The sequence below is a fragment of the Ruditapes philippinarum genome, unplaced genomic scaffold (genome assembly GCF_026571515.1).
Source record: "Ruditapes philippinarum isolate M1 unplaced genomic scaffold, ASM2657151v2 ctg4976_1_1_1_1, whole genome shotgun sequence".
Classification (NCBI taxonomy): domain Eukaryota; kingdom Metazoa; phylum Mollusca; class Bivalvia; order Venerida; family Veneridae; genus Ruditapes; species Ruditapes philippinarum.
The window spans coordinates 24320-51826 of NW_026858705.1; the positions used below are offsets into that span (position 1 = coordinate 24320).

Genomic DNA, 27507 nt, shown 5'->3' on the forward strand with positions numbered 1-27507 from the left:
CCACGTGACTCCACCACTTGTCTCCACCACGTGACTCCACCACGTGACCCCACCACGTGACCCCACCATGTGACTCCACCAAGTGACTTCACCACGTGACTCCACCAAGTGACTCCACCATGTGACTAGAAATTGTTGAATTGATTTCGGCTGCTCAATGTGGCCCAAATAATATCTACTTCTGTATTTGACCATTTCTAACAGCAAATCTCAGGGCCAATATGGCCCTCTAGAGATTGTAACAATGACTTCATTATAAGTCAAAGTTCATGGTCCTTTAACTGGACCCAGCTTTCAGGGCATACATGTACAAGTGTTTGTGATCAGTGATAGTTGGTTTTCCTTGGATTTTTACAAATTGTAGCTAAAAATATTGTTTTTCTTTCTAGAAATCAAGATGGCACATGAGATACATTTAAAGAACAACAAATACCGGCAGTGGGTTAAGGCTGGCCTAGGCTTGGGTTATCTTAAAGAGGGACTTGCGCCATTTTGTGATGACATAGGAAGACAGCAGCACAACGATATTATAAACAAAATACAACAAACAAAGACTCCTCAACCAAACATACCATGTGGCGCCTGTCAGATAACAACTCTCCAGCCAGACCATGTCCGAGTCTCAAAAGGGATATGTCCCCTCAAACAAGATAAATGTAACTGTTGTTTTCCAAGTAATAAGAGACCCTGTCCAAACAACGTATGTGGTGCCATCTATGACAGCATTATACAGGATCATGCATCAATGCCACCGGCACCTTTTTGGAAAAACAGTGATGTCCAACAGTGGTCGACAGAACCTTGGGAGGTTTGCAAATGTTTTATAAATGCTCCTGGGTACAAGGACAAGACATCAACAGACGACACTGATTGCACTGGGTTGCTTCATGTTATCATAAATAACAAGTACTTTCATAGTCATATTGGATGCAATGTTACAGGACCAAACAATCTTTTTTTAAAGGTAAATTTAATCATTTAATGATTTATATACTTTAATTATAATGTTCTTTTATTTCTGTAGAATGTTGGGGCTTTTCTCTATGTGAAAAATTATTCTTGATAACTCAAGCACATTTGATCCTTGATTACTAAGCCTTATTTATTCTGGCATATTTTGCTGTTCCTTTGCAATGATGTTGTTAAATAATGTAGATACCATGGTATTTTACGCTTCATTGTAAGTTAACTACTCTATTTATACAGCAACAAAGCATAAAAAAGAATGTCCATTTAACTCTGAGTGTAATTAAGTGATACACCCCTATAACTATGTTGTATTATTTGTTTTTCATTCAATAGGTACGTCAGTATAGAAACATGATTTTCCACTCAAGCAGCATGGAATTAGAGGAAAGTGAGGCTAATATTTACTTAGATGACATGATTGCAGTTCTACAAGATAATAAGGAACTTGTACATCAACCAGCTGCACAACAAGCTGTACTGAAACTCCAAGATGTAAGTGTATATAATAAATTATAAGTTTGAAATCTTTATAGAGTTAAATTATCATAATTTTAAATAAGCACATTTTACTAAATTTACAGAGTTAAATAGAAAAAAGTGCTCCAAGTGGTTAATTTATTTTAGTGAATTTTAAGTAACAACTGCCTTAAGTTAACTTATCATGATGAAATCAAATAAAAATACCCACAGAGTGTAAATATAAAGAATATAGATCTAAGTTTGTTAGTAACAGGTAAGAAAAACAAATGGTGAAGAAAATAGAGAATTCTGGCAATCAAATGACTATACCACACATCCTGCCTTAAAAGCAGATTGTTGAAGCCCTCGGAAAAAGTATGAGAGTTAAAATAAAAAAAACAATTGTGGTAATTTTGAAATAAAAATGTTGCTATGTGATATAGCTACATTTTATCTCTACATTTTTTTTTCATCAGCTAAAGCAAAAAGACTTTGTTATCACTACTGAATGCTCTGAAGAAATTTTGAAACAAATCAAAGATGAAATGACAAAAATGCGGGAATTTACTGAAAATGCTGCAACTAAAGTGGAATATGAGGAGCTGAAAAATAAATTTATTGAACTTGAAAGACAGTTGGCACAAGAAAGAGAGGAACAGACAAGAAAGTATACTGAACTTGAGGCAGTTATAACAGAGCAAAAACAGGTAAAAAATGTTTTCTTTTTGTTTGTTTCAAGTTGATATACCAGTACATGTATTCCAATACAACTACGTCCGTCCATCTGTGCGTCTCCACTTCATTCGTGTCCAGACTGTTACTTTGTCATACATTGAGGGATTTTAAAATAACTTGGCAAAATGTCTACCGCATCAAGATGATGTGTTGTGTCTAAGAACCACGTCCCTACCTCAAAGGTCAAGGTCACACAATCATTTTGAAGTTTCACATTATCGCAATTAGAGTAAATAGGTACACACATACGTGTCCAGACTTAATAACTTTGTTACGCATAGAATGATTCTGAAATAACTAGGCATAGATGTCTACCACATAAAGACGATGTGTCGCGTCCAAAAATCACGTCCTCAAAGGTCAATGTCACAATTTTATTTTGAAGTTCACTTTATCACAATTAGAGTTTATAGGTACACACATTCATGTCGGGCTGTAACTTTGTCATGCATTGAATGATACGTCGCAATAAAGACAATGTCTCTACCTACAAGGTGAAGATCAGACTTATAGTTTGAAGGTACTCATGTCTCTACATTCAAGGTCAAGAGCACACTTATAGTTCGAAGGTACTCATGTCTCTACCTTCAAGGTGAAGATCACGCTTATAATTCGAAGGTACTCATGTCTCTACCTTCAAGGTCAAGATCACACTTATAGTTTGAAGGTACTCATGTCTCTACCTTCAAGGTGAAGATCACACTTATAGTTTGAAGGTACTCATGTCTCTACCTTCAAGGTCAAGATCACACTTATAGTTTGAAGGTACTCATGTCTCTACCTTCAAGGTCAAGACCACACATATAGTTTGGAGGTACTCATGTCTCTACCTTCAAGGTCAAGATCACACTTATAGTTTGAAGGTACTTATGTCTCTACCTTCAAGGTCAAGATCACACTTATAGTTCGAAGGTACTCATGTCTCTACCTTCAAGGTCAAGATCACACTTATAGTTTGAAGGTACTCATGTCTCTACCTTCACAGGGCTCGCGCTGGCAGGAGCCAATGAGCAAATTGGCTCCAAAATAATTAAATTGGCTCAAGAAAATCACGATTGGCTCAAACTGTATGACTTTTGGAATCTCCAGTCTAAATTTAGCATTTTCTATTTTAAGAATGGAAAAGTACACAGCTGGTTTTCCATCTACAACTTCCGTTTTATCACTTCTTATCTCAAAACACAGCAACACAGTCTACTTTTTGTGGGTCATTGACTGGTTTATATTTGTAACTTCCGTTCCGAATGAAATATTGATATGAACAGTAACACAGTCTAATACACTGACCTCAGGGTATGTTTACATGTTTATCAGCTGATAAATACGACACTAATTGGTGTGAAAAATACCTGTGGCAGATTGTTGAATAATTGGTCTTAATATTCAATATGAAACAATAACTAGCGGCATCTCAAGATTATCGCTAATCAAATCAGCATTTTGGGTATGATATGGCGACAAATTATGTTATGTAGTTGGCAACTTGACCGGTAAATTTTATCGTTGTTAATAAACAGATCTAAGGAATTACGAGTTGATAGAGTTATTGTTGTTGATTTTTTTTTTTTTTTTGGTGGTGGGAGGGGGTGTTATTGCCAATAAAATCCAGGGCCAAAACACCATTTTTGAGGAAGGGGTTTCGGCCTTTTTCTTGGGGAAAAAAGGGGTCTCAAATTTAACACAAAATTTTAACAAGTTCTTCATAATAGAAAAACAAAAATCAGTGGGAATGTTTTCAAAATAGGACAGCAAAAAGCAGTGGGAAATACTAATAAGGCAGTAAAAGACCTTATTTAATTTTGTTCTATATTCTATGGGAAATTTCAAAATACTGGGGGATTTTGAGGACCAAACTGGGGAAAAAAAGAGGCTAGTTTGGTTGGGGAAACAGCCTTTATTGGGCCACTACAAAGAAGGGTATTTTGGCCCTGAAATCTGACCTAATTATGGCTCCAAAAATATAAAATTGAGAAGGAATTTATTTGACATACAGAGTATTCCTGGAAAAAAAAGATTGACCTTATGTCACTACCATGCCACAGACTTAGATTTTAAGGGAACCTTGCTGCCAGTGCAGCCTACATGTAACTTTTGGCAAATGTGATAGTTACTGACCTCTAAGCTTAAAATTATGATTACTGACTGTAAATTATACTCATATATGTAAGATTTGTTAATATAATAAAAATGTAGCTACCAAAATTAAGTTGGATATAGTTAATGCTTTTCTAAATATCCCTTGCCGTACCATTGCCTGATTTGAAAATAAAATACAGGCAGGCAATTTTCGCCGCGAAAAATTGGCTCAAAGTAAAAAATTGCCAGTGCTAGCCCTGCCTTCAAGGTCAAGATCACACTTATAGTTCGAAGGTACTCATGTCTCTACCTTCAAGGTCAAGATCACACTCATTCTCTCCAGAAGAGTTTGAAGATACACATTCATGTCCGTACTGTAACATTGTCATGCATGGAAGGATTTTAAAATAACTTGGCACAAATATCTACCACATCAAGACAATGTGTGGCAACTAAGGCTCATGTCAGTCTGTCTGTGTATCCCCACTTACACAACTTATATGTCCAGACTGTAACTTTATCATGCATTGAGGGATTTTGAAATAATTTGGCACAAATTTTATCTCATAACAACATTTTGTTGTGTCCAGGAACTTGGTCCCTTCTTCAAAAGTCAAGGTCACACTTATATTTTGAAGGATCATGCTATCACAATTAGAGATTACAGGTACAATTATACAAAGAACAATATTCAGCAATTAGTTACTTTCATTCTCTTTTCTTTTCATAATACCTGCATGCTTAAGAAAACCTTTTCGGGGGCATTCGTCACATGGGTGACAGCTCTTGTTTCTGTTATTTTTTTTCAGTTTGAATAAAAAAATAGGTTATTGTTTTAAGAAAAATCTCACAAACAGTGGAAAAAAGTCAATCTACTCTTTATTCTTTACATTGACTCAAACAGAATTAAACTATATAAATTAAGCAAAAAGTTGGTATTGTGCCCTTTTTATGGGCAAATATGTCTAATTTTTAGAGATCTCAGTAAAAAGGATGGTGGCCCACATTTTTATAACTCCCACAAAAGAAGGGGGTATATAGCAGTCAGCTTGTCTGTCGGTCGGTCCACATCATAGTTTCTGGACGACAACTTGAGTTTGGAATAAGGTATTGTACTTGGTGTATAGCAAGCTTATATGCAGACCCAAGCTGATATTGCATTTGGATCCCTGGGGTCAAGGTCACCATAACTAAAAATGGAAAAATGGTTTCCGGACATAAACTAGAGTTAGTAATGGAATATTCTAATCAATTTTGGGTTATAACATCTTATATGAAGACCCCGGTGGTATTTTATTTCGACCCCCTAGGGTTGAGGTCAAGGTCACCCCTACTAAATAAAGAAAAATGGTTTTCAGACAATAACTAGAGTTAGGAATGAGATAGTGTAATCAAACTTTATGTATAATAAGCAGCTTATATGAAGACCACGGTTATTGTTTCAATTAATTGAAATAATTTTTTGTACACAGTTGATACTTCTTTTACTATTGTTGAGTTCAAATATTTTTTTCAGACCACTTAATTTTCAAAAAGTCAAAGTTGCTGATGGGGGTGTTTACTCATCTTCAGTGATGGTTCCAGTTTAGCTTTATCATAGCCTAAGAACATGCCAAGTTTTAAGAAATTCTATTGGAACAGTTATGATTTTGCCTATACATGTATAAAACTTCCCCTTTGAAATCAATGGCCTATCCTTTGGCTACATGGCTAAAGTGATACATATTTAATATGGCATTGCCTAAGTTATGAAAATCATGAACATGGGTCAAATAGAGCCATACCTTAGTATCATGTTTATAACTTTTTCTTTAAATAGGAATGTGACTTGACTGAGGACCTATTAATTATGCCTCTATAATGTTAAACCTTCTAGAAATGGTCACTTAACAAAACGATCTCTTAAGACAAGGCATGATAACAAAGGAAAACTTTATACATATCATCTTTCCTCTGCAGTGGGGAAGTTTTTTCAACTTCATTTATATAAATGTTTAATAATTATAACACTGTGATCATCTCATTAGATGTTCAAATAAAAAAAAATAACTTTCTGATATTTATATTGACAAAACAGCTTTGATCCATTACCTTCATGTTTGACATTTTCTCAAATTTTCAAGCTATTGTATTCCGTTACTTTTCCTTGTCCCCGACACGTAAAATCTAATTTGTGTAAATCTTTTCTGTGTTGATTTTCAATTCAAAGAAACAAACTACATCTGACTGTAACTGATTTAATTGCTGATTTTTAAAGTTCAATGTCATTTCAATGCAGTCAAAATATCAACAGTGAAGCGTATACACAATCTCAGTAAGGTCAGGGTGTTGTATTGTTCTATCGATTATATTCGATTATACATGTTACACCTATAATTAACTTGATTTGCATACGCTAAAAACTGTTTGGGAAATACGGTTCTTCTCACATTTATATATTTTGTTATGATTGTTGACATTTGTGAAATCACGAGGCGGCTTTCACTAAAAACACAAACATTTGACAGGTAGGAGCACTTTTAGAATATGTCTGCAGTAAAATCCATGTTTTACAATTTAAAAGTGGTTGTTTGATGAAAAAATTAATATCATTTGCCGTAGCCGATTATAGTGTTGAGCAAAAGTCACTTTAAAATACATTAAAGATAATTATATAGGAAAAGATCTTGGGGGGGGTTTACATTGGTCGCTTAAGACAAAATTTGCTTAATACATGTGGTCGCATGGGCAAGTTTAAAGACTTGGCTGATCAAGCTCAATTGCAAGTTTTCATAACTTAACTGTTTCAAATGTAGCAGCTCAAGACCTGACTGCAAATAAGAGATCTGAAATAAAAAGGGGTGTATCAATGGGGTAAAGGTAGCATAAATAAAAATGGACTATAGACTCTTAATAAAAGAAAGCGATTTCAGGGCCATCCCCGTCCCTAGATTTACCACTTAAATGCCACCCTTTTCAATGGTGGAGTATTTAGACATTTTTCCACCAATAATGCCACCAAAACGCCACCCAAATCGTGAAAATGGTGAAAAATTTGAGCAGGACTGATGGTATATAATTTTCCAGTTAATTCCACCTTTTTTACACTTAATGCCACCAATGAGTGGAAAGTTGGTGGAGTATTTAGAAAAACTTTCACCATTATGCCACCTTAGGGTGGCAAACTCATTTTTCCACTACATGCCACTTGTTTCCACTAATTGCCACCATCATGGTGGAAAGATGGTGGAGTATTTAGACGAATTTCCACCATTATGCCACCATTGAGTGGCAAACTCATTTTCCACTAAATGCCACTTATTTCCACCTTTTGCCACCATTATATATATAAATGGTGGAAAGTTGGTGGAGTATTTAGACACTTTTCCACCATTTTTCCACCACAAAGTGGCAAATTCAGTTTCCACTAAATGCCACCTATTTTCACCTTTTCAGAAATTTTCCACCTTGTGGGTGGCAATAGCTGGAAACTGCTTAAAAGTCACCTTGTACCCTAAAAGAGAAACAAGCAAATTTAAAAAATAATCCTTTTTAATGTCTCCATATGAAATAATTGTCTCAAAAAATAGCAACACATTAGTCCATTTATTATCTTCAGTTTATCTTTCTATTCCTGGACAGTTTGAGGGGTGCAGAATCACCCTATGGATTTCAGTCCTTTGGGTTGTCAGCCACTTTTCCAGCGCACAATCTAAAACAAAAAAATATTATGAATAATTGTTACAATAATGGAAAACATTAGCTTACATTAATTTTTTATATGACTATTTGATATTTCTATATTCAAGTTGAGTGCATAGATATGATTAAAACCTTAACAAAACAGCATTGCAGACATGGAAGAATCAAACTTTTCTTATTTATTAATACTCCAAGGCAGAAAATATACGCAGAATCAAAAATGATATTTTCATTCAGTTCATTAGTTACCTTTCAAGAACTTAAGTTTTGCCTTGTCTGCACAAGCAGGTCTGGCGTCAGACTCTCTGTTCCATTTTCTCATACCAAACAATGAGCCGCCTTTAATCTCCTCTATATTGAATAGCATTCTGAAGAGCCTTGTTGTACCTTTCTCATGTGAGGCATAGTGCCTCAGTTCTGCCATCACTTGGTCCTAAAATATAATTATCAATATCCAATAAGTAAAGACAGAAAATGAAACATGGTATATGTATTTAACTCCAAAATTTTAAAATAAGAAATAAATTAAGAAATACAACACGTCAACATCAGTGCAGGTAATAAGTAATTTAATAATCTTCCAGTTTCAGTTCTTAACAAACCTTCATCAGGATAAATATTTGACAAAATTTTCAAACTTAGGTGTACAAAAACTCTAAAATTTGTAAAACTAAATGTAAATGCAAATTAAAGTGTCATAAAGAGTTTGAATAAAAGTAGGTTTGTAAATAGTGCATAATAGCTATATTTATTAAGAACTGAAAAATGTCTTATTGGGTACTGTAACTCTTCTTTCCTATCAATTCTAAAACAACTTTGAATTAACAAGATACCTTTGTAAAGCCACTGAAGAACAAGTGTGTTGCTCCAGGCTGCTCCTCATTGCTTTGTGTCTGCAAAAGAATAATTCTTATTTAATGCTGTTTCTGTTATGAACTGTCATTCTCCTAACAGCTTGATACTCTAGACTGTCTAGTTATGGTTATATATCTACTGTACCATGAAAGCTGAATTACAACAATGAAGGAATGAAGCTTACTATTAAAACAGTTACTGTTGATCTGCTTCACATGTGACACACAAGGAAATATGTTTATAGCATGAAAGTTGTAGTAATAGGTACCTGGTTATCTATAGTTTGATTGATGTAATATTGTACATATTAATGATATTGTACTTACTGATTAATTTCTATAATTATTTTCTCAAACTTAAAATTTCTAACATACTGTATTTATGAAATGATGAAGCTCTTCCTACATTCTTTACATTCCTACATTCTTTATATGTAAATTCAGCTTTCTTTTTTATATGCCCGAAAGGGCATATTATGTTATACCCCCTGGCGTCCGTCTGTCTGTCTGTCCGTCCGTCCGTACGTCCGTCCGTCCGTTAGCAATTTGGTTTCCGGAGCATAACTTAAGTTCCATTTGGCCCACAATGTTAAAACTTCATAGGATGATTGTCCATATTGGGTAGAAGACCCCTATTGATTTTGGGGTCAAAAGGTCAAAGGTCAAGGTCACTATTACCTTAAAACTGAAAACGGTTTCCGGAGCATAACTTAAGTTCCATTCGACCCACAATGTTCAAACTTCATAGGATGATTGTCCATATTGGGAAGAAGACCCCTTTTGATTTTGGGGTCACAAGGTCAAAGGTCAAGGTCACTATGACCTTGATACTGAAAACAGTTTCCGGAGCATAACTTAAGTTCCAATTGGCCCACAATGTTCAAACTTCATAGGATGATTGTCCATATTGGGTAGAAGACCCGTATTGATTTTGGGGTCAAAAGGTCAAAGGTCAAGGTCACTATTACCTTATAACTGAAAACAGTTTCCAGAGCATAACTTAAGTTCCATTCGACCCACAATGTTCAAACTTCATAGGATGATTGTCCATATTGGGAAGAAGACCCCTATTGATTTTGGGGTCACAAGGTCAAAGGTCAAGGTCACTATGACCTTGATACTGAAAACAGTTTCCGGAGCATAACTTAAGTTCCAATTGGCCCACAATGTTCAAACTACATAGGATGATTGTCCATATTGGGTAGAAGACCCCTATTGATTTTGGGGTCAAAAGGTCAAAGGTCAAGGTCACTATTACCTTATAACTGAAAACAGTTTCCAGAGCATAACTTAAGTTCCATTCGACCCACAATGTTCAAACTTCATAGGATGATTGTCCATATTGGGTAGAAGACCCCTATTGATTTTGGGGTCACAAGGTCAAAGGTGAAGGTCACTATCACATTGATACTGAAAAATATGTTTCCATGCATAACTTAAGTTCCATTTGACCCACAATGTTCAAACTTCATAGGATGATTGTCCATATTGGGTAGAAGACCCCTGTTGATTTTGGGGTCAAAAGGTCAAAGGTGAAGGTCACTATTACCTTGATACTGAAAACAGTTGCCGGAGCATATGTTAAGTTCCGTTTGGCCCACAATGTTCAAACTTCATAGGATGATTGTCCATATTGGGTAGAAGACCCCTATTGATTTTGGGGTCAAAAGGTCAACGGTTAAGGTCATCCTTACTAAAAAAAGAAATACTTTCGGGCATATAATGCTCCGCCTAGCGGTGCTCTTGTTTAATCAAGTTACAAACATAACAAATTTAAAACATAATTTTATACAATACCACTTCATATTTTTACTGTTAAAAAACTTAATAGTTTCTGCAAAAATAATAATAAATGTTTTATGTAAAAGTTGCTTACCTGAAACTTTTGACTTGGAATGATTCTGCTGTTTATCTTCTTGTCTAATGTTATAATCTACACATTCACACTTCAGTTAAAACTTCTCTTTTTTATTTGCCACACTAATAAGACTTTTAATGTATTCTTTGAGCAATCAAAAATATGCACCCTTACATTTTAAACAAAATAATATCTCCAGAATTGCTACAATACCAATCATAATCCTTTGTGTTTGCAAGCTTTAACTGACCTCAATTCCTTTGAATTCAAACTTTACAACCGTACAACTGGAAAGTTCCATTATAATTTTAAACTGTGAGGGATTATTCAAAAACCATAGCACCCATCATTTTTTTTTACATTCATTTGAATGTATAAACTATGTCTAATGCCTAACTAGATTGAGTAGAAATAAGTTTTTGAAAGATAATTTAGCATGCTATTTTAACACAGATTCTACATAAAACATGTATAATGTTGCCTCTCCCAAAATAATCAAATGGAACAGTCTGGTCAGCTTGAGTAAACTATTAACCCCCATGCAGAGATTACTAGATAAGAGGGCAGTAGTTTTATCAGATCTGTGTTGTATGCCTTGTTGTTAAATCTTAGAGGATGCAGTATTTACTAGCTAGTATTTACTTATCCTGGTTATAAGAAATTATCAGGAATTATTAGCTATATTTACTTTTCACACAATTATTTTTACAATAGATTTAAAGCCTCTGAACAGCATACTATATTGTGTATGTATAATAAGCAAGCACAGTGCTTCATTATCTTGAAGGCTGATCTATTTTTATGTATATTTATTAAATAGCATTTAAATATTATTGTTAACAAGTTTGATTCATGTTTTTTTTCTTCTTTAAAATACATAACTCTCTCCTGCAAAGTTATGGAACTCTCTCCTCCAAAGTTATGGAGTTATTGCCCTTTGTAAGTTTTAACCTGCAAAGCATAGTACAAAAATGTTTGATATAATAATTTTAAACTCCACATATAACTAAATCTCATTGATGAGAAGTACAAGGCCTAGGAACCATAACTCTTTATTGCATGATTTGGGGTTTATTGCCATTTTGTACTTCTCCATGCTTAATTTTTGTTCTGATCATTAAGCTTAAAAAGTATTGGAGATATTAATTTGAAACTTCACAGATATAGATTTTTGTGAGTAATGTGCTGTGTTTAAAAACTCTTTTGCATACTTTTGGAGTTATTGCCCTTTGCATTTTTCACTTTAATTATTGTAAGCATTACATGAAAAGTGTAAGTACTCACCAGATATCAGTTTAAAGTAATATAAAGAGACCAATCTTAATTAGAAGAAAAGACCAAAGTCAAACTTTATTCAAGATTGACATTAAATATCATAGCAGATTTTAACAACAAACTTTATGCAGAAAAATGCATTTTCTGGTCATTGAAGAACATTTCAACTACTTAATGTACAGATCGAACTAAAAAAGCTAAGAACACTTTTACAGCTGTAATTTTATTTTACAAGCATAGAATGGAACATAGGCATTTTTGACTTTAAGTCAAACTTTACATCCCTAAAGAAAAGTACTGAAAAAAAAGAAAGAAAAAATGGAAAATAAAGTAACCCCATACTTTTCTAATTTTTCTTGCTCTTAATTGATTATGTGTGTTTTACGCCTGGAAAAGTGATTTTACGTCCAATTTCAGTGTCTTTTCCTGCTACTTTACAGCTGGAATTATCATACCATTATGGGCAGTGACTTTGTATCAGAATTGTGTTCATGGCATTCTAGTATTGCATATAAAAGAATTTTAAGAAATACGAGTTTCTGATAAATTTTCAAACTGTTCAACTTTAATTTATTCTATTTTTGATAAAAAGTTCACTTGATGCTTTGATAAAACCTAGAAACAGATTTATTTCAGTTTGGAGCTTTAACTTAAATAAATCTTTTAAACCCTGCAATGCACAATCATTTCTCAGTTTTCCCTTTCCTTTTTCGACTAAAAGTTATTCACAAAATTTTCTAAGTTTTTTTCCACTAATTTGCCACCCAGAAAATAGTTAGAGTTTCACTTTTCCACTAAAAGCCACATATTTTCCACCTTCAAAATAAACTAAGTTTCATTTTTCACCAATTTCCACCTTTTTGCCACCATGAAAAAAGTCTATGTTCAAATTTCCACTCAATGCCACCTAAATGCCACCAAAGGATAGTGGCGTTTGGTGGTAATTTTGCCACTACAGTGGAAAAAGAGTGGAATTTTGTCATTTTCCAGTTAATTTCACCCTTTTTACACTTAATGCCACCCTTTTCAGTGGAAATAGCTGGCAAGTAGTGGCAAATCTAGGGACGGGTATGCCTTTTCTTTTGTGATTTTTTAAACATAATAAAATTCTAATTGTGAAAAATAAATATAACACCTTTATTCTGAAATAAAAAAAAATTATACATGGATATCTACTACAACTATTATTTGCAGTCAATGTTCCTAATGGACAACACTGTACTGTACAGAAGTGATTGTTGAGATTTGAAGAATATTTTTATAACCTTTCATTTTGTTTTCTTTATGATTCTCTTCACACACCTCCCTCCATTAAAAAATATACCTGAACACATAATGACAAATATCTCCATATCCACAAATATAAACAATAACTAAAGTAATTTTTATTCATAAACATCATTTTTAGTGTTACAAAACACCTTTAAATACATGTAACACTCTGCTTCCTTTTAGAATTTTTTTTTAATCACGACATCGCGAAAATATGTGACAAATGAATATTTGTCTGTTTTCCGCTGAAACATTCACAATTCTAGCTGTTGCTGATTGCAATTATATAAAATTAAATATTTTTGTTCAATAAAAGAACATTAATTTTATTATCGGCTATTTCATCAGGAATCGTAAAACAAAATTTTTAAATTTGTTCTTTACGGCAAAATTTACCGTGGTTGATGTGACATTTAGAAGACAAATTTTACCGGTAGATTTATTTTTGACATGTCCATTTTTATGTTAGTCTGTGTCTTAATTTTTTTATTAAAATCAATTAAAAGTGTTTTGTGTAAATTCTCGACTTACAGATAGATAAAGGTTAGCCATCATACCGTATTTTTGTACGGTGAATTTGCGGTCTCAGATCGGCAATTATTTTAGGCTAAATAATTCAAAGTATTGGACTACTTTTTAACCAGGTTTTCCGAAGGAAAAAACTGGTTATTAGATTGAGGTATGTCGGCGGGCGGATGGGCGGGCGGACGGGCGGGCGTTAACAATTTCTTCTGTGCGCAACTCCTCCTACATTTCTCAACGGATTTTGACCAAACGTTCACAGAAGCTTTGTCATCAAGTGCCCTGGCGCATATTGTCGGGGTTTTGCCATTGGATAATATTTGACCTAATTATGGCCCTTTGTTGTTTTTTCTTATATAGAATATATAGTGAACAATTTCTTCTGTGCGCAACTCCTCCATCATTTCTCAACGGATTTTGACCAAACTTTCACAGAAGCTTTGTCATCAAGTGCCCTGGCACATATTGTCGGGGTTTTGCGATTGGATAATATTTTACCTAATTATGGCCCTTTGTTGTTTTTTTAGCTCACCTGTCACAAAGTGGCAGGGTGAGCTTTTGTGATCGCTTTTCGTCCGGCGTCCGTCCGTCCGGCGTCCGTCCGTCCGTAAACTTTTGCTTTAAATGACATCTCCTCATAAACCACTGAGCCAATTTCATCCAAACTTCACAGGAATGTTCCTTTGGTGGTCACCTTTAAAAATTGTTCAAAGAATTTAATTCCATGCAGAACTCTGGTTGCCATGGCAACCAAAAGAAAAAACTTTAAATATCTTCTTTTAAAAAACCATAAGAGCTAGAGCTTAGATATTTGGCATGAAACATCTTCTAGTGAGTGTCTACCAAGTTTGTTCAAATAAAAGCCCTGGGGTCAAAATTGGCATCGACCCAGGGGGTCATTGATTTTCCCTATATGCATATAGTAAAAACTTAAAAAATCTTCTTTTAAAGAACCCAAAGAGCTAGAGCTAAGATATTTAGCATGAAACATCTAGTGAGTGTCTACCAAGTTTGTTCAAATTAAAGCCCTGGGGTCAAAATTGGCCCCGCCCCGGGGGTCATCGATTTTCCCTATATGCATATAGTAAAAACTTAAAAAATCTTCTTTTAAAGAACTCAAAGAGCTAGAGCTAAAATATTTAGCATGAAACATGTTCTTATGGGTGTCTACCAAGTATGTTCAAATAAAAGCCCTGGGGTCAAAATTGACCCCGCTCCAGGGGGTCATAGATTTTCCCTATATGCATATAGTAAAAACTTAAAAAAAATTCTTTTAAAGAACCCAAAGAGCTAGAGCTAAGATATTAAGCATGAAACATCTTCTAGTGAGTGTCTACCAAGTTTGTTCATATTAAAACCCTGGGGTCAAAATTGGCCCCGCCCCGGGGGTCATTGATTTTCCCTATATGCATATGGTAAAAACTTAAAAAATCTTCTTTTAAAGAACCATAAGAGCTAGAGCTTAGATATTTGGCATGAAACATCTTCTAGTGAATGTCTACCAAGTTTGTTCAAATAAAAGCCCTGGGATCAAAATTGACCCTGCCCCAGGGGGTCATAGATTTTCCCTATATGCATATAGTAAAAACTTAAAAAATATTCTTTTAAAGAACCCAATGAGCTAGAGCTAAGATATTTAGCATCAAACATCTTCTAATGAATGTCTACCAAGTTTGTTCAAATAAAAGCTCTGGGGTCAAAATTGGCCCCGCCCCAGGGTGTCATTGATTTTCCCTATATGCATATAATAAAAACTTAAAAAATCTTCTTTTAAAGAACTCAAAGAGCTACAGCTAAGATATTTAGCATGAAACATGTTCTTATGGGTGTCTACCAAGTATGTTCAAATAAAAGCCCTGGGGTCAAAACTGGCCCCGCTCTGGGGGGGGATGGTCATTGATTTTCCTTATATGTGTATAGCAAAAACTTAAAAATCTTCTTTGGAAAAACCCAAATAGCTAGAGTTTAGATATTAAGCATGAAACATCTTTAAGTAAATATCTACAAAGTTTGTTAAAATAAACGCCCCGGGGTCAAAACGGCCCTGCCCCAGGGATGACATTGTTTTGAACAATATGTGTATAGTAAAAACTTTAAAAATCTTCTTTTAAAAATGCCAATGAGCTAGAACTTAGATGTTTAGCATGAAACATCTTCTTATGGGTGTCTACCAAGTTTGTTCAAATAAACAAATAAAAGCCCTTTGGTAAAAATTGGCCCGGGGGTGGGGGGCCTATATACAGGTGAGCGACCTCAGGGCCATCATGGCCCTCTTGTCTTATATAGAATATATAGTGAACAATTTCTTCTGTGCACAACTCCTCCTATATTTTTCTACGGATTTTGACCAAACATTTACAGAAGCTTTGTCATCAAGTGCCCTGGCACATATTGTCCGGGTTTTGCCATTGGATAATATTTGACCTAATTATGGCCCTTTGTTTTTTTTCCTTATATAGAATAAATAGTGAACAATTTCTTCTGTTCGCAACTCCTCCTACATTTCTCAACGGATTTTGATCAAACTTTTACAGAAGCTTTGTCATCAAGTGCCATGGCACTTATTGTCCGGGTTTTGCCATTGGATAATATTTGACTTAATTATGGCCCTTTGTTTTTTTCCTTATATAGAATTTATAGTGAACAATTTCCTCTGTGCACAACTCCTCCTACATTTCTCAATGGATTTTGACCAAACTTTCACAGAAGCTTTGTTATCAAGTGCCCTGGCACATATTGTCGGGGTTTTGTGATTGGATAATATTTGATGTAATTATGGCCCTTTGTTTTTTTCCTTATACAGAATATGTAGTGAACAAATTCTTCTGTGCTGAACTAGTCCTACATTTCTCAACAGATTTTGTTCAAACTTTCACAGAAGCTTTGTTATCAAGTGCCCTGGCGCATATTGTTAGGGTTTTGTGATTGGATAATATTTGACCTAATTATGCCCCTTTGTTTTTTTTCCTTATACAGAATTACCAATATATAGTGAACAAATTCTTCTGTGCTGAACTAGTCCTACATTTCTCAACAGATTTTGTTCAAACTTTCACAGAAGCTTTGTCATCATGTGCCCTGGCGCATATTGTAGAGGTTTTGTGATTGGATAATTTTTGACCTAATTATGGCACTTTGTTTTTTTTCCTTGCACAGAATACATTTTTTCCTTATACAGAATATACAGTAAACACTTCTTCTGTGGCAATTCCTCCTACATTATTCATGTTTTACATTGCACATAGTTACATTGTTTATTGCTTGCATTTCTATTACAAATACAACATATTTATCTACAATGGAGATAATTGAAAACCTGGTTTCGTGGCATTGCCATGTTTCTTGTTGGAGTTTTTTACACCGATTTCATTAATTAACAATTTGAAATTAAATTCTTGATTGGAATCGTGAATTTTTCATCATATTTTTGTGTAATTTTAGCATTCCTTAAATTGTGTTTAGACATTTTCCGGCCGTGCGAGATTTTCTCTCATTTCACAAATTTCACTGAGATTTAATTGATATTTTTGCGAGAAATCGCGGAAATCGCCCCCTAGAATGAATACTGTTTGTTTCCGGTTGGTATATCAGTACATGAATTACTGTTTGTTTCTGGTTGATATACCGGTACATGTATTACTGTTTGTTTCTGGTTGATATACCGGTACATGTATTACTGTTTGTTTCCGGTTGATATATCAGTACATGTATTACTGTTTGTTTTTCCGGTTGATATACTGGTACATGTATAACTGTTTTTCTGGTTTGATATACTGGTACATGTATAACTGTTTGTTTCTGGTTGATATACTGGTAATGTATAACTGTTTGGTTCTGGTTAATATTACTGGTACATTAGTACTGTTTGTTTCTGTTAATATACTGGTACATGTATAACTGTTTGTTTCGTGGTGATATACCGGTACATGAATTACTGTTTGTTTCCGGTTGATATATCAGTACATATATATTTACTGTTTGTTTCTGGTTGATATACTGGTACATGTATAACTGTTTGTTTTCTGGTTGATATAGCTGGTACATGTATAACTGTTTGTGTTTCTGGTTAATATACTGGTACATGTAGTACTGTTTGTTTCTGGTTAATATACTGGTACATGTATAACTGTTTGTTTCTGGTTGATATACCGGTACATGTATTACTGTTTGTTTCTGTTGATATACTGTACATGTATTACTGTTTGTTTCCCGGTTGATATAATCAGTACATATATTACTGTTTGTTGTTTCTGGTTGATATACTGGTACTATGTATAACTGTTTGTTTCCGGTGTGATATACTGGACAATGTTATAACTGTTTGTTTCTGGGTTGATTATACTGGTACAATGTATAACTGTTTTGTTTCTGGTTGAATACTACTGGTACATGTATAACTGTTTGGTTCTTGGTTTAATATACTGTACATGTAGTACTGTTTTGTTTCTGGTTAATATACTGTACATGTTATAAACTGTTTGTTTCCTGGTTGATATACGGTTACATGAATTACTGTTTGTTTCCGGTTTGATATATCAGTACATATATTACTGTTTGTTTCTGGTTGAATATACTGGTACATGTATAACTGTTTTTTGTTTCTGGTTGAAATATACTGGTACTACGGTACATGTATAACTGTTTGTTTCTGGTTAATATACTGGTACAATGTATTACTGTTTGTTTCTGGTTAATATACTGGTACATGTATATAACTGTTTGTTTCTGGTTGATATACCGGTACATGTATTACTGTTTGTTTCTGGTTGATATACTGGTACATGTATTACTGTTTGTTTCCGGTTGATATACTCAGTACATATATTAACTGTTTGTTCTTCTGGTTGATATACTGGTACATGTATATAATGGTTATATACTGGTACATGTATAACTGTTGTTTCTGGTTGATATATACATTGGTACATGTATAACTGTTTGTTTCTGTTGATATACTGGTACATGTATAACTGTTTGTCTTCTGGTTTGTACATGAATTACTGTTTGTTTTGGTGATATACTGGTACATGATTACTGTTTGTTTCTGTTAATATACTGGTACATGTATAACTGTTTGTTCTGGTTAATATACCGGTACATGAATTACTGTTTGTTTCTGGTTGATATACTGGTACATGTATTACTGTTTGTTTTTGGTTGATATACTGGTACATGTATTACTGTTTGTATCTGGTTGATATACTGGTACATATGTTATTGTTTGTTTTCGGTTGATATACCGGTACATGTATTACTGTTTGTTTCTGGTTGATAAACCGGGACATGTATTACTGTTTGTTTCTGGTTGATAAACCGGGACATGTGTGACTGTTTAAACCTGTACATGTATTTTTCTATTTTACTGTAATCAACTGATATCGAAGTTTGTCTCGTAGAAATATTATACTGTATCATTTGGAAGCTGTATGTTATAAAACGGACTGAATATAACAAATACATGTATCACTTTATACAATAAACATTTTTGAAAATTTAATAAATAAAACACAATTGTTTGTATTATATTTTATGTTGTAGGAGATGAAAAAACTCAAGGTAGAAGATTCTCCTCAACAAAAACAATTACAATATGAAAAGGCGAAATCAGGTATGTTATATATAATATGAAGGGGTAAATTCATGTTTGTTATATAGAATGTGAAAAGGTTAAATGAGGTATGTTATATATAATATGAAGGGGTAAATTCAGGTTTGTTATATATAATATGAAAAGGCTAAATTAGGTATATTATATATAATATAAAAGGGTAAATTCAGGTTGTTATATAGAATATGAAAAGGTTAAATTAGGTATGTTATATATAATATGAAGGGGTAAATTCAGGTTTGTTATATAAAATATGAAGAGGCTAAATTAGGTATTTATATATAATATGAAGGGGTAAATTCAGGTTTGTTATATAGAATATGAAAAAAGTTAAATTAGGTATGTTATATATAATATGAAGGGGTAAATTCAGGTTTGTTATATAGAATGTGAAAAGGTTAAATGAGGTATGTTATATATAATATGAAGGGGTAAATTCAGGTTTGTTATATATAATATGAAAAGGCTAAATCAGGTATATTATATATAATATAAAGGGGTAAATTCAGGTTTGTTATATAGAATATGAAAAGGTTAAATTAGGTATGTTATATATAATATGAAGGGGTAAATTCAGGTTTGTTATATAAAATATGAAAAGGCTAAATTAGGTATGTTATATATAATATGAAGGGGTAAATTTAGGTTTGTTATATAGAATTTGAAAAAGCTAAATCAGGTTAGTTATATAGGATTTGAAAAGGCTAAATCAGGTATGTTATATAGAATATGAAAAGGTTAAATTAGGTATGTTATATATAATATGAAGGGGTAAATTCAGGTTTGTTATATAGAATTTGAAAAAGCTAAATCAGGTATGTTATATAGGATTTGAAAAGGCTAAATCAGGTATGTTATATAGAATATGAAAAGGTTAAATTAGGTATGTTATATATAATATGAAGGGGTAAATTCAGGTTTGTTATATAGAATATGAAAAAGTTAAATTAGGTATGTTATATACAATATGAAGGGGTAAATTCAGGTATGTTATATATAATATGAAGGGGTAAATTCAGGTTTGTTATAAATAATATGAAAAGGCTAAATTAGGTATGTTATATATAATATGAAGGGGTAAATTCAGGTTTGTTATATAAAATATGAAAAGGCTAAACTAGGTATGTTATATATAATATGAAGGGGTAAATTCAGGTTTGTTTTATAGAATATAAAAAGGCCAAACCAGGTATGTTATATAGGATTTGAAAAGGTTAAATTAGGTATGTTATATATAATATGAAGGGGTAAATTCAGGTTTGTTATATAGAATATGAAAAGGTTAAATTAGGTATGTTATGTATAATATGAAGGAGTAAATTCAGGTATGTTATATATAATATGAAGGGGTAAATTCAGGTTTGTAATATATAATATGAAAAGGCTAAATTAGGTATGTTATATATAATATGAAGGGGTAAATTCAGGTTTGTTTTATAGAATATGAAAAGGCCAAACCAGGTATGTTATATAGGATTTGAAAAGGTTAAATTAGGTATGTTATATATAATATGAAGGGGTAAATTCAGGTATGTTATATATATGAAGGGGTAAATTCAGGTTTGTTATAAATAATATGAAAAGGCTAAATTAGGTATGTTATATATAATATGAAGGGGTAAATTCAGGTTTGTTTTATAGAATATGAAAAGGCCAAACCAGGTATGTTATATAGGATTTGAAAAGGTTAAATTAGGTATGTTATATATAATATGAAGGGGTAAATTCAGGTTTGTTATATAGAATATGAAAAGGTTAAATTAGGTATGTTATGTATAATATGAAGGGGTAAATTCAGGTTTGTTATATAGAATGTGAAAAGGCTAAATTAGGTATGTTATGTATAATATGAAGGAGTAAATTCAGGTATGTTATATATAATATGAAGGGGTAAATTCAGGTTTGTTATATAGAATATGAAAAGGTTAAATTAGGTATGTTATGTATAATATGAAGGAGTAAATTCAGGTATGTTATATATAATATGAAGGGGTAAATTCAGGTTTGTAATATATAATATGAAAAGGCTAAATTAGGTATGTTATATATAATATGAAGGGGTAAATTCAGGTTTGTTTTATAGAATATGAAAAGGCCAAACCAGGTTTGTTATATAGGATTTGAAAAGGTTAAATTAGGTATGTTATATGTAATATGAAGGGGTAAATTCAGGTTTGTTATATAGAATATGAAAAGGCACTATCAGGTATGTTATATACAATATGAAAAGGCTAAAACAGTAATGTCATATAGATAATGAAAAGGCATTTTGTTAAAAACAATACAGTCTTCGAAAAAGTGCAGTCCCGAGGCCCGAGGCCACTTAATTTGGCACCGGTCAGATTATTGCCAGGTTGGTGGTCTGACGGGCTAGTAGATTTTTGGCCACGAAAAAGTACCATAAGAAAAATTCATCTAAATAATGTGGCAGGCTTCTCAAAAAGATCAATCTTTTTGCCTTTTTGCAAAATAAAACCCACCAATTTCAGTCCTCAATGTACAAAACACAGCGAGGGAAGTCTAAATTGTATTTAGTAATGGAGGCCCCCATTTTTGTCTTTGATGTTTTTGTACCGCACCATACAGTTATGGAAATTAAGCCATTGGTTATCATGCTCATTATTTAGCTATGATTTTGTGATAATTGAGTTAGTAGTAATATAATTTATATGAAAGTCATTTGTTTGAACATATATTACGATTTCACCATTATACTTGCAGTGTATTAAATAAATTGTTTACAAATAATAGTAAGAGACAAAAACATTTATGACCTAGTAGACTTATATAATTATGTAAGAATTACTTTTATCAAAACCTGTTATGTTTTTATCACCTTTATAGTAAATATGCATTTTCGTAATTCTAGATATCTTTCATAGAATCAAAAAATATCTAAGCTTTTATTTTGTTTTGCTCACAATAACAATAACATATATTTTTGTATTTCATTTTTACTTTAACAAAACTTACTACAAAATCATAATTTCAATATCAGAGAACTCTCTAGTTTGTGAGGGAATCTTGTAATGTTAAGATAATTTGTGAGTTTTGCTTTCAATAAATTTCAGGTTGTCGTACTCAATTGATAGAACATTATCGCAGTGACATACTTAAAGTATCAGCAATACCTTTACAACCAGATGAGGAAAATTATTACTTCAGTGACATTTATATAAGACCCACTATAACAAACAAGATAGAAAAGAACAGAGGGAGTCTGAGGAAAAAGAAATAGAGTCCATGTCAGAGATTTTCACAAAGAGTGGGATCCACAGAAATTTATTTATGTTGTTGGAGATGCAGGTCTGGTAAGAGTAGTTTCTGTAAATATTTGATCAACTGTTTGGTGTATGGCACACAGTGATGGACACAATGCAGATGATGAGTTTGAAGGAGTCAAGGAAATGAAGAAATTTGATTTCATGTTTTATATTTCTCTTAGACATAACATAAAGACCCGAAGTATCCAAGAAATGCTTGAAATGCGATATGATAAGATAAAAAATTTAAGTAAACTTCTGGAAAATGATTCTGAAAAGATAATTATTTTGCTTGATGGTTTAGATGAATGGTCTTTTGACAGTGAGACTAGGAATGAGTTCCAGGCAGGCCTTCCTGAACGTGACTTCACAAAGAAATACACAATTGTTACTACATCACGGCCATGGAAAATTCACAGTTTGAGAGTAAGTAATAGAGAGATTCATCAATTATTAAAATTAAAAGGGTTTGATGAAACACATGAAAAAGAAATGATTAGGAAAACAATAACAGCATTGAACGAATCATTAGATCCTAATGTGTGTGAACAAGATCTTGAGATACCGTCTGTGGTTGGCCTGAAACAGGTACCAATTATGCTGCAGCAATTGATTTGTCTATGGTGTGATGGTAAACTTGATAAAACATCAAGGTGTGCTATTTATACTGGTATGTTAGAACTTTATTTCACCTGGAATATCAATAAAACTTCAGGAAAGAATACAGAATGTATGGAAAGTTCTAAGAATGTTGAACTCCCTCAGTATTTAACAGATGTAGAGATATGTAGATTAAATAGTCATCTTATATATTGTGTGTCACGCTTGGCTTATGAGACATTGTTCAATTATCCAAAGGATAAGTCCTTAACATTTGACAAATCTGTGTTTGATGATTTGAAAATATCACAAGAAGTTCGAGAAACATGTCTGAAACTGGGAATTTTGACAGAAGATAAATGTCCTTCTTTATCTGTATCTAAACCTAAAAGCTCATTGTTCTCTTTTATTCACAAATCAATGCAAGAATTTCTGGCTGCAGTGAATATTGGTATCAATTTCAATACAAAAATTGGTTCATCAGATAGTACAATAATTGTTGAATTAGTCAAAAAGTTTATTAATGAGGTTTTTCAGAAATGTTCAACAGTTAATGACATATTAGAGCAGTCAAATGTTATCATTATGCTATCTGGTCTAAAACCTAGATTAGCAACACATGTTTCAAAATACATATATGATACTGTGTCAGAAGACTCTCGTGTTCAGGAATACAGGAGAATAATAAATAGTAACATTTATAGAGATCATCGTTTTATTACTGATATTCAAAAGCTTATGTTTGAGTCAATGGAAGAATTAAATGCAGCATGTAGTGTAGGAAATAATCCTGTATTTTATATAGGAGATTTGGTCATTGATGAAAGTCAGTATTGTGATATTGTCTGTCTAAGTGTTGATCAGAAACAAATTGTTCCTGAATCTGTTCTGTCTATTAAGGTAGATTACATCAACACAAAAACTGTTAAATTAAAAAAATATTTACCAATGTTTCATCATCTTGAAAAAATTGCAATATCATATGGGTTTGAACCACAAAGTTTATCAAGTACACAAAGTGGTAGTACACAGAGTAATGAACAGATGATTGATGAGAGGAACAATTGTGTTTCTGAGACAATTAAAGTAAATACTTCAACATTAAAATCTCTGTCTCTTAATAATGTCTCTAACACTGGCAAGTATTACCCAGTGTGTAAAACAGTTGTTAGTTACCTACCTAGTATGATCAATCTTGTAGCAATAAGTATGCATCTTATAACAATGAGTCATGATTATACTACTACATTTTGTAATTTTCTTGAGAGAACCAGTCATCTTGAACAAATATATCTTTATGGTGTTGAATGTGAGTGTAAGAAGCAGCATGATGTTAATTTATCAAAACATCAACAACTTAAGTACCTTTATTTGAAATATACTATTAGTGTGATAGATGCTGATACTACAAACCTTGAAACATTTAGATTTAATAAATTGAAAAATAGTAATTATGAGAAAATATTTGATATTATTAGAAAATCTTACAAATTAAAAGAACTTGAATTGTATGGAGATTATTACAATAAATCTCAATTTTATCATACCAACATAACAAAGAGACTTGTCACAGTATTACCATTGTTACACAATCTCAGTAAGCTTGAGTTAGAGTGGTGTAGGTTAACTGACAGTATAATACAGTTACCTTTAGAGATGAAGAGTTTAAAAAACATTGAGCTTAAGTATGTCATAATGAGTTTGACAACATGGCAGAAGTTGGTTGATAGTCTTCCTCACATTCCTCAAACTGTAGATGTGAATGTATATGACTGTTATTTAACAGGAGATGGTGAGAAGTTTAATGTTGATATGTTAACATTGTTATCACAAAGACTTAGAGGAGGGAAGAGATATAATGCTAAACAGTATGTAAAAGATAAGGATCAGTTATTTCATGTTAAACGTGATTATGATAGTAGGTTTTATTTTTCAACAAAAAAGTGATGTAGAATACATGTAGTTAATATTGTGGTAAAAGTAAATTTTTGCATATTCAAAGACATTAATTTGGATTTTTTTTCATTTTCACTTCAAAAAAATGATTTGAAATTAAAATAGTTAGAGGATACATAATTTTCAACAAAAAAGGGATAAAGTATCCATGTAGTTATGTAGTATTTTAACTTAATGTTTTGTTGTTGTTGTTTTTTGTTTTGTTTTTCATTTTCAACCAAAAATAACTGGTTTGAATTTTTAACATATTGATATAGGATACGTACAGTGTTTAAACTAAATTTCATGTTAAAAGACACGATCAATTTGTTTTTTTATTTTCATCAAAAAAGTGATACTAATGACAAGTACTTTTCTTATTGTTGTAAAGCAAGAGGATAAATATAATACATTATGATAACAATCATCAAAACAGTTAAAGCAAGAGGATAAATATAATACATTATGATAACAATCATCAAAGCAGTTAAAGCAAGAGGATAAATATAATACATTATGATAACAATCATCAAAACAGTTAAAGCAAGAGGATAAATATAATACATTATGATAACAATCATCAAAACAGTTAAAGCAAGAGGATAAATATAATACATTATGATAACAATCATCAAAACAGTTAAAGCAAGAGGATAAATATAATACATTATGATAACAATCATCAAAGCAGTTAAAGCAAGAGAATAAATATAATACATTATGATAACAATCATCAAAACAGTTAAAGCAAGAGGATAAATATAATACATTATGATAACAATCATCAAAACAGTTAAAGCAAGAGGATAAATATAATACATTATGATAACAATCATCAAAACAGTTAAAGCAAGAGGATAAATATAATACATTATGATAACAATCATCAAAACAGTTAAAGCAAGAGGATAAATATAATACATTATGATAACACTCATCAAAACAGTTAAAGCAAGAGGATAAATATAATACATTATGATAACACTCATCAAAAACAGTTAAAGCAAGAGGATAAATATAATACATTATGATAACAATCATCAAAACAGTTAAAGCAAGAGGATAAATATAATACATTATGATAACAATCATCAAAACAGTTAAAGCAAGAGGATAGATATAATACATTATGATAACAATCATCAAAACAGTTAAAGCAAGAGGATAAATATAAAACATTATGATAACAATCATCAAAACAGTTAAAGCAAGAGGATAAATATAATACATTATGATAACAATCATCAAAACAGTTAAAGCAAGAGGATAAATATAATACATTATGATAACAATCATCAAAACAGTTAAAGCAAGAGGATAAATATAATACATTATGATAACAATCATCAAAACAGTTTAAAGCAAGAGGATAAATATAATACATTATGATAACAATCATCAAAACAGTTAAAGCAAGAGGATAAATATAATACATTATGATAACAATCATCAAAACTGTTAAAGCAAGAGGATAAATATAATACATTATGATAACAATCATCAAAACAGTTAAAGCAAGAGGATAAATATAATACATTATGATAACAATCATCAAAACAGTTAAAGCAAGAGGATAAATATAATACATTATGATAACAATCATCAAAACAGTTAAAGCAAGAGGATAAATATAATACATTATGATAACAATCATCAAAACAGTTAAAGCAAGAGGATAAATATAATACATTATGATAACAATCATCAAAACAGTTAAAGCAAGAGGATAAATATAATACATTATGATAACAATCATCAAAACAGTTAAATTAAATTTTGATCTCTGGTCACACAATGCATTATTAAATTTTACAATATTGAAATTGAAGAAAGTAATATTCAAATTGTGTTGATAAATAAATAAATAAATAAAAATGCAGTGAAATGTATTAGATATATTGATCTTAATAAGGGTAAAGGTTATTTTGTAAAGATCATTGATACTTTTTGAAAACAATAAGAGATTTGAAAAATGTAATGTTCTAATTATGAATACATAAATAGATATGTATATAAACAATTAAATAAATTAATGAATAAGTAAATTTAATGTAAATATCATACCACAAATGTTTAATGTACAAGGTAAGAAGAAGTAAAAAGTTAATATAACATTCAAATACCAGTTATGGTATATGTAACTACCGGTTATATGATCAATATGTCAAGAAAATGGTATATATCAATACCAGTTATATGATAAATAGCACAAGGGAATGGTATAAACAAATAAATATGTTATATAGGACAAAGGAATGGTACAAAGGTATAGAATGTAGGATAAGAGAATGGTATATATAAATACCAGTTATATGATATACAGGAGAAGTGAATGGTATATATCAATTAATACTATATGAGGACCATTTACATGTTATGTTTTAGAGATTCCTTCTTTGA

The 27507-nt window shown here is 32.0% G+C and overlaps 1 protein-coding gene across 1 annotated transcript; it reads left to right on the forward strand.

Moving 5' to 3' along the window:
- The first annotated feature begins 373 nt into the window (after positions 1-373).
- On the forward strand, positions 374-22578 carry LOC132753996 (uncharacterized). The gene is made up of 5 exons (XM_060744578.1): positions 374-964; positions 1303-1461; positions 1905-2135; positions 19240-19309; positions 22381-22578. Exons 1-5 carry the CDS (start codon positions 398-400, stop codon positions 22545-22547), a joined length of 1194 nt encoding a protein of 397 aa, XP_060600561.1. The 5' UTR covers positions 374-397; the 3' UTR covers positions 22548-22578.
- Positions 22579-27507: the final 4929 nt, after the last annotated feature.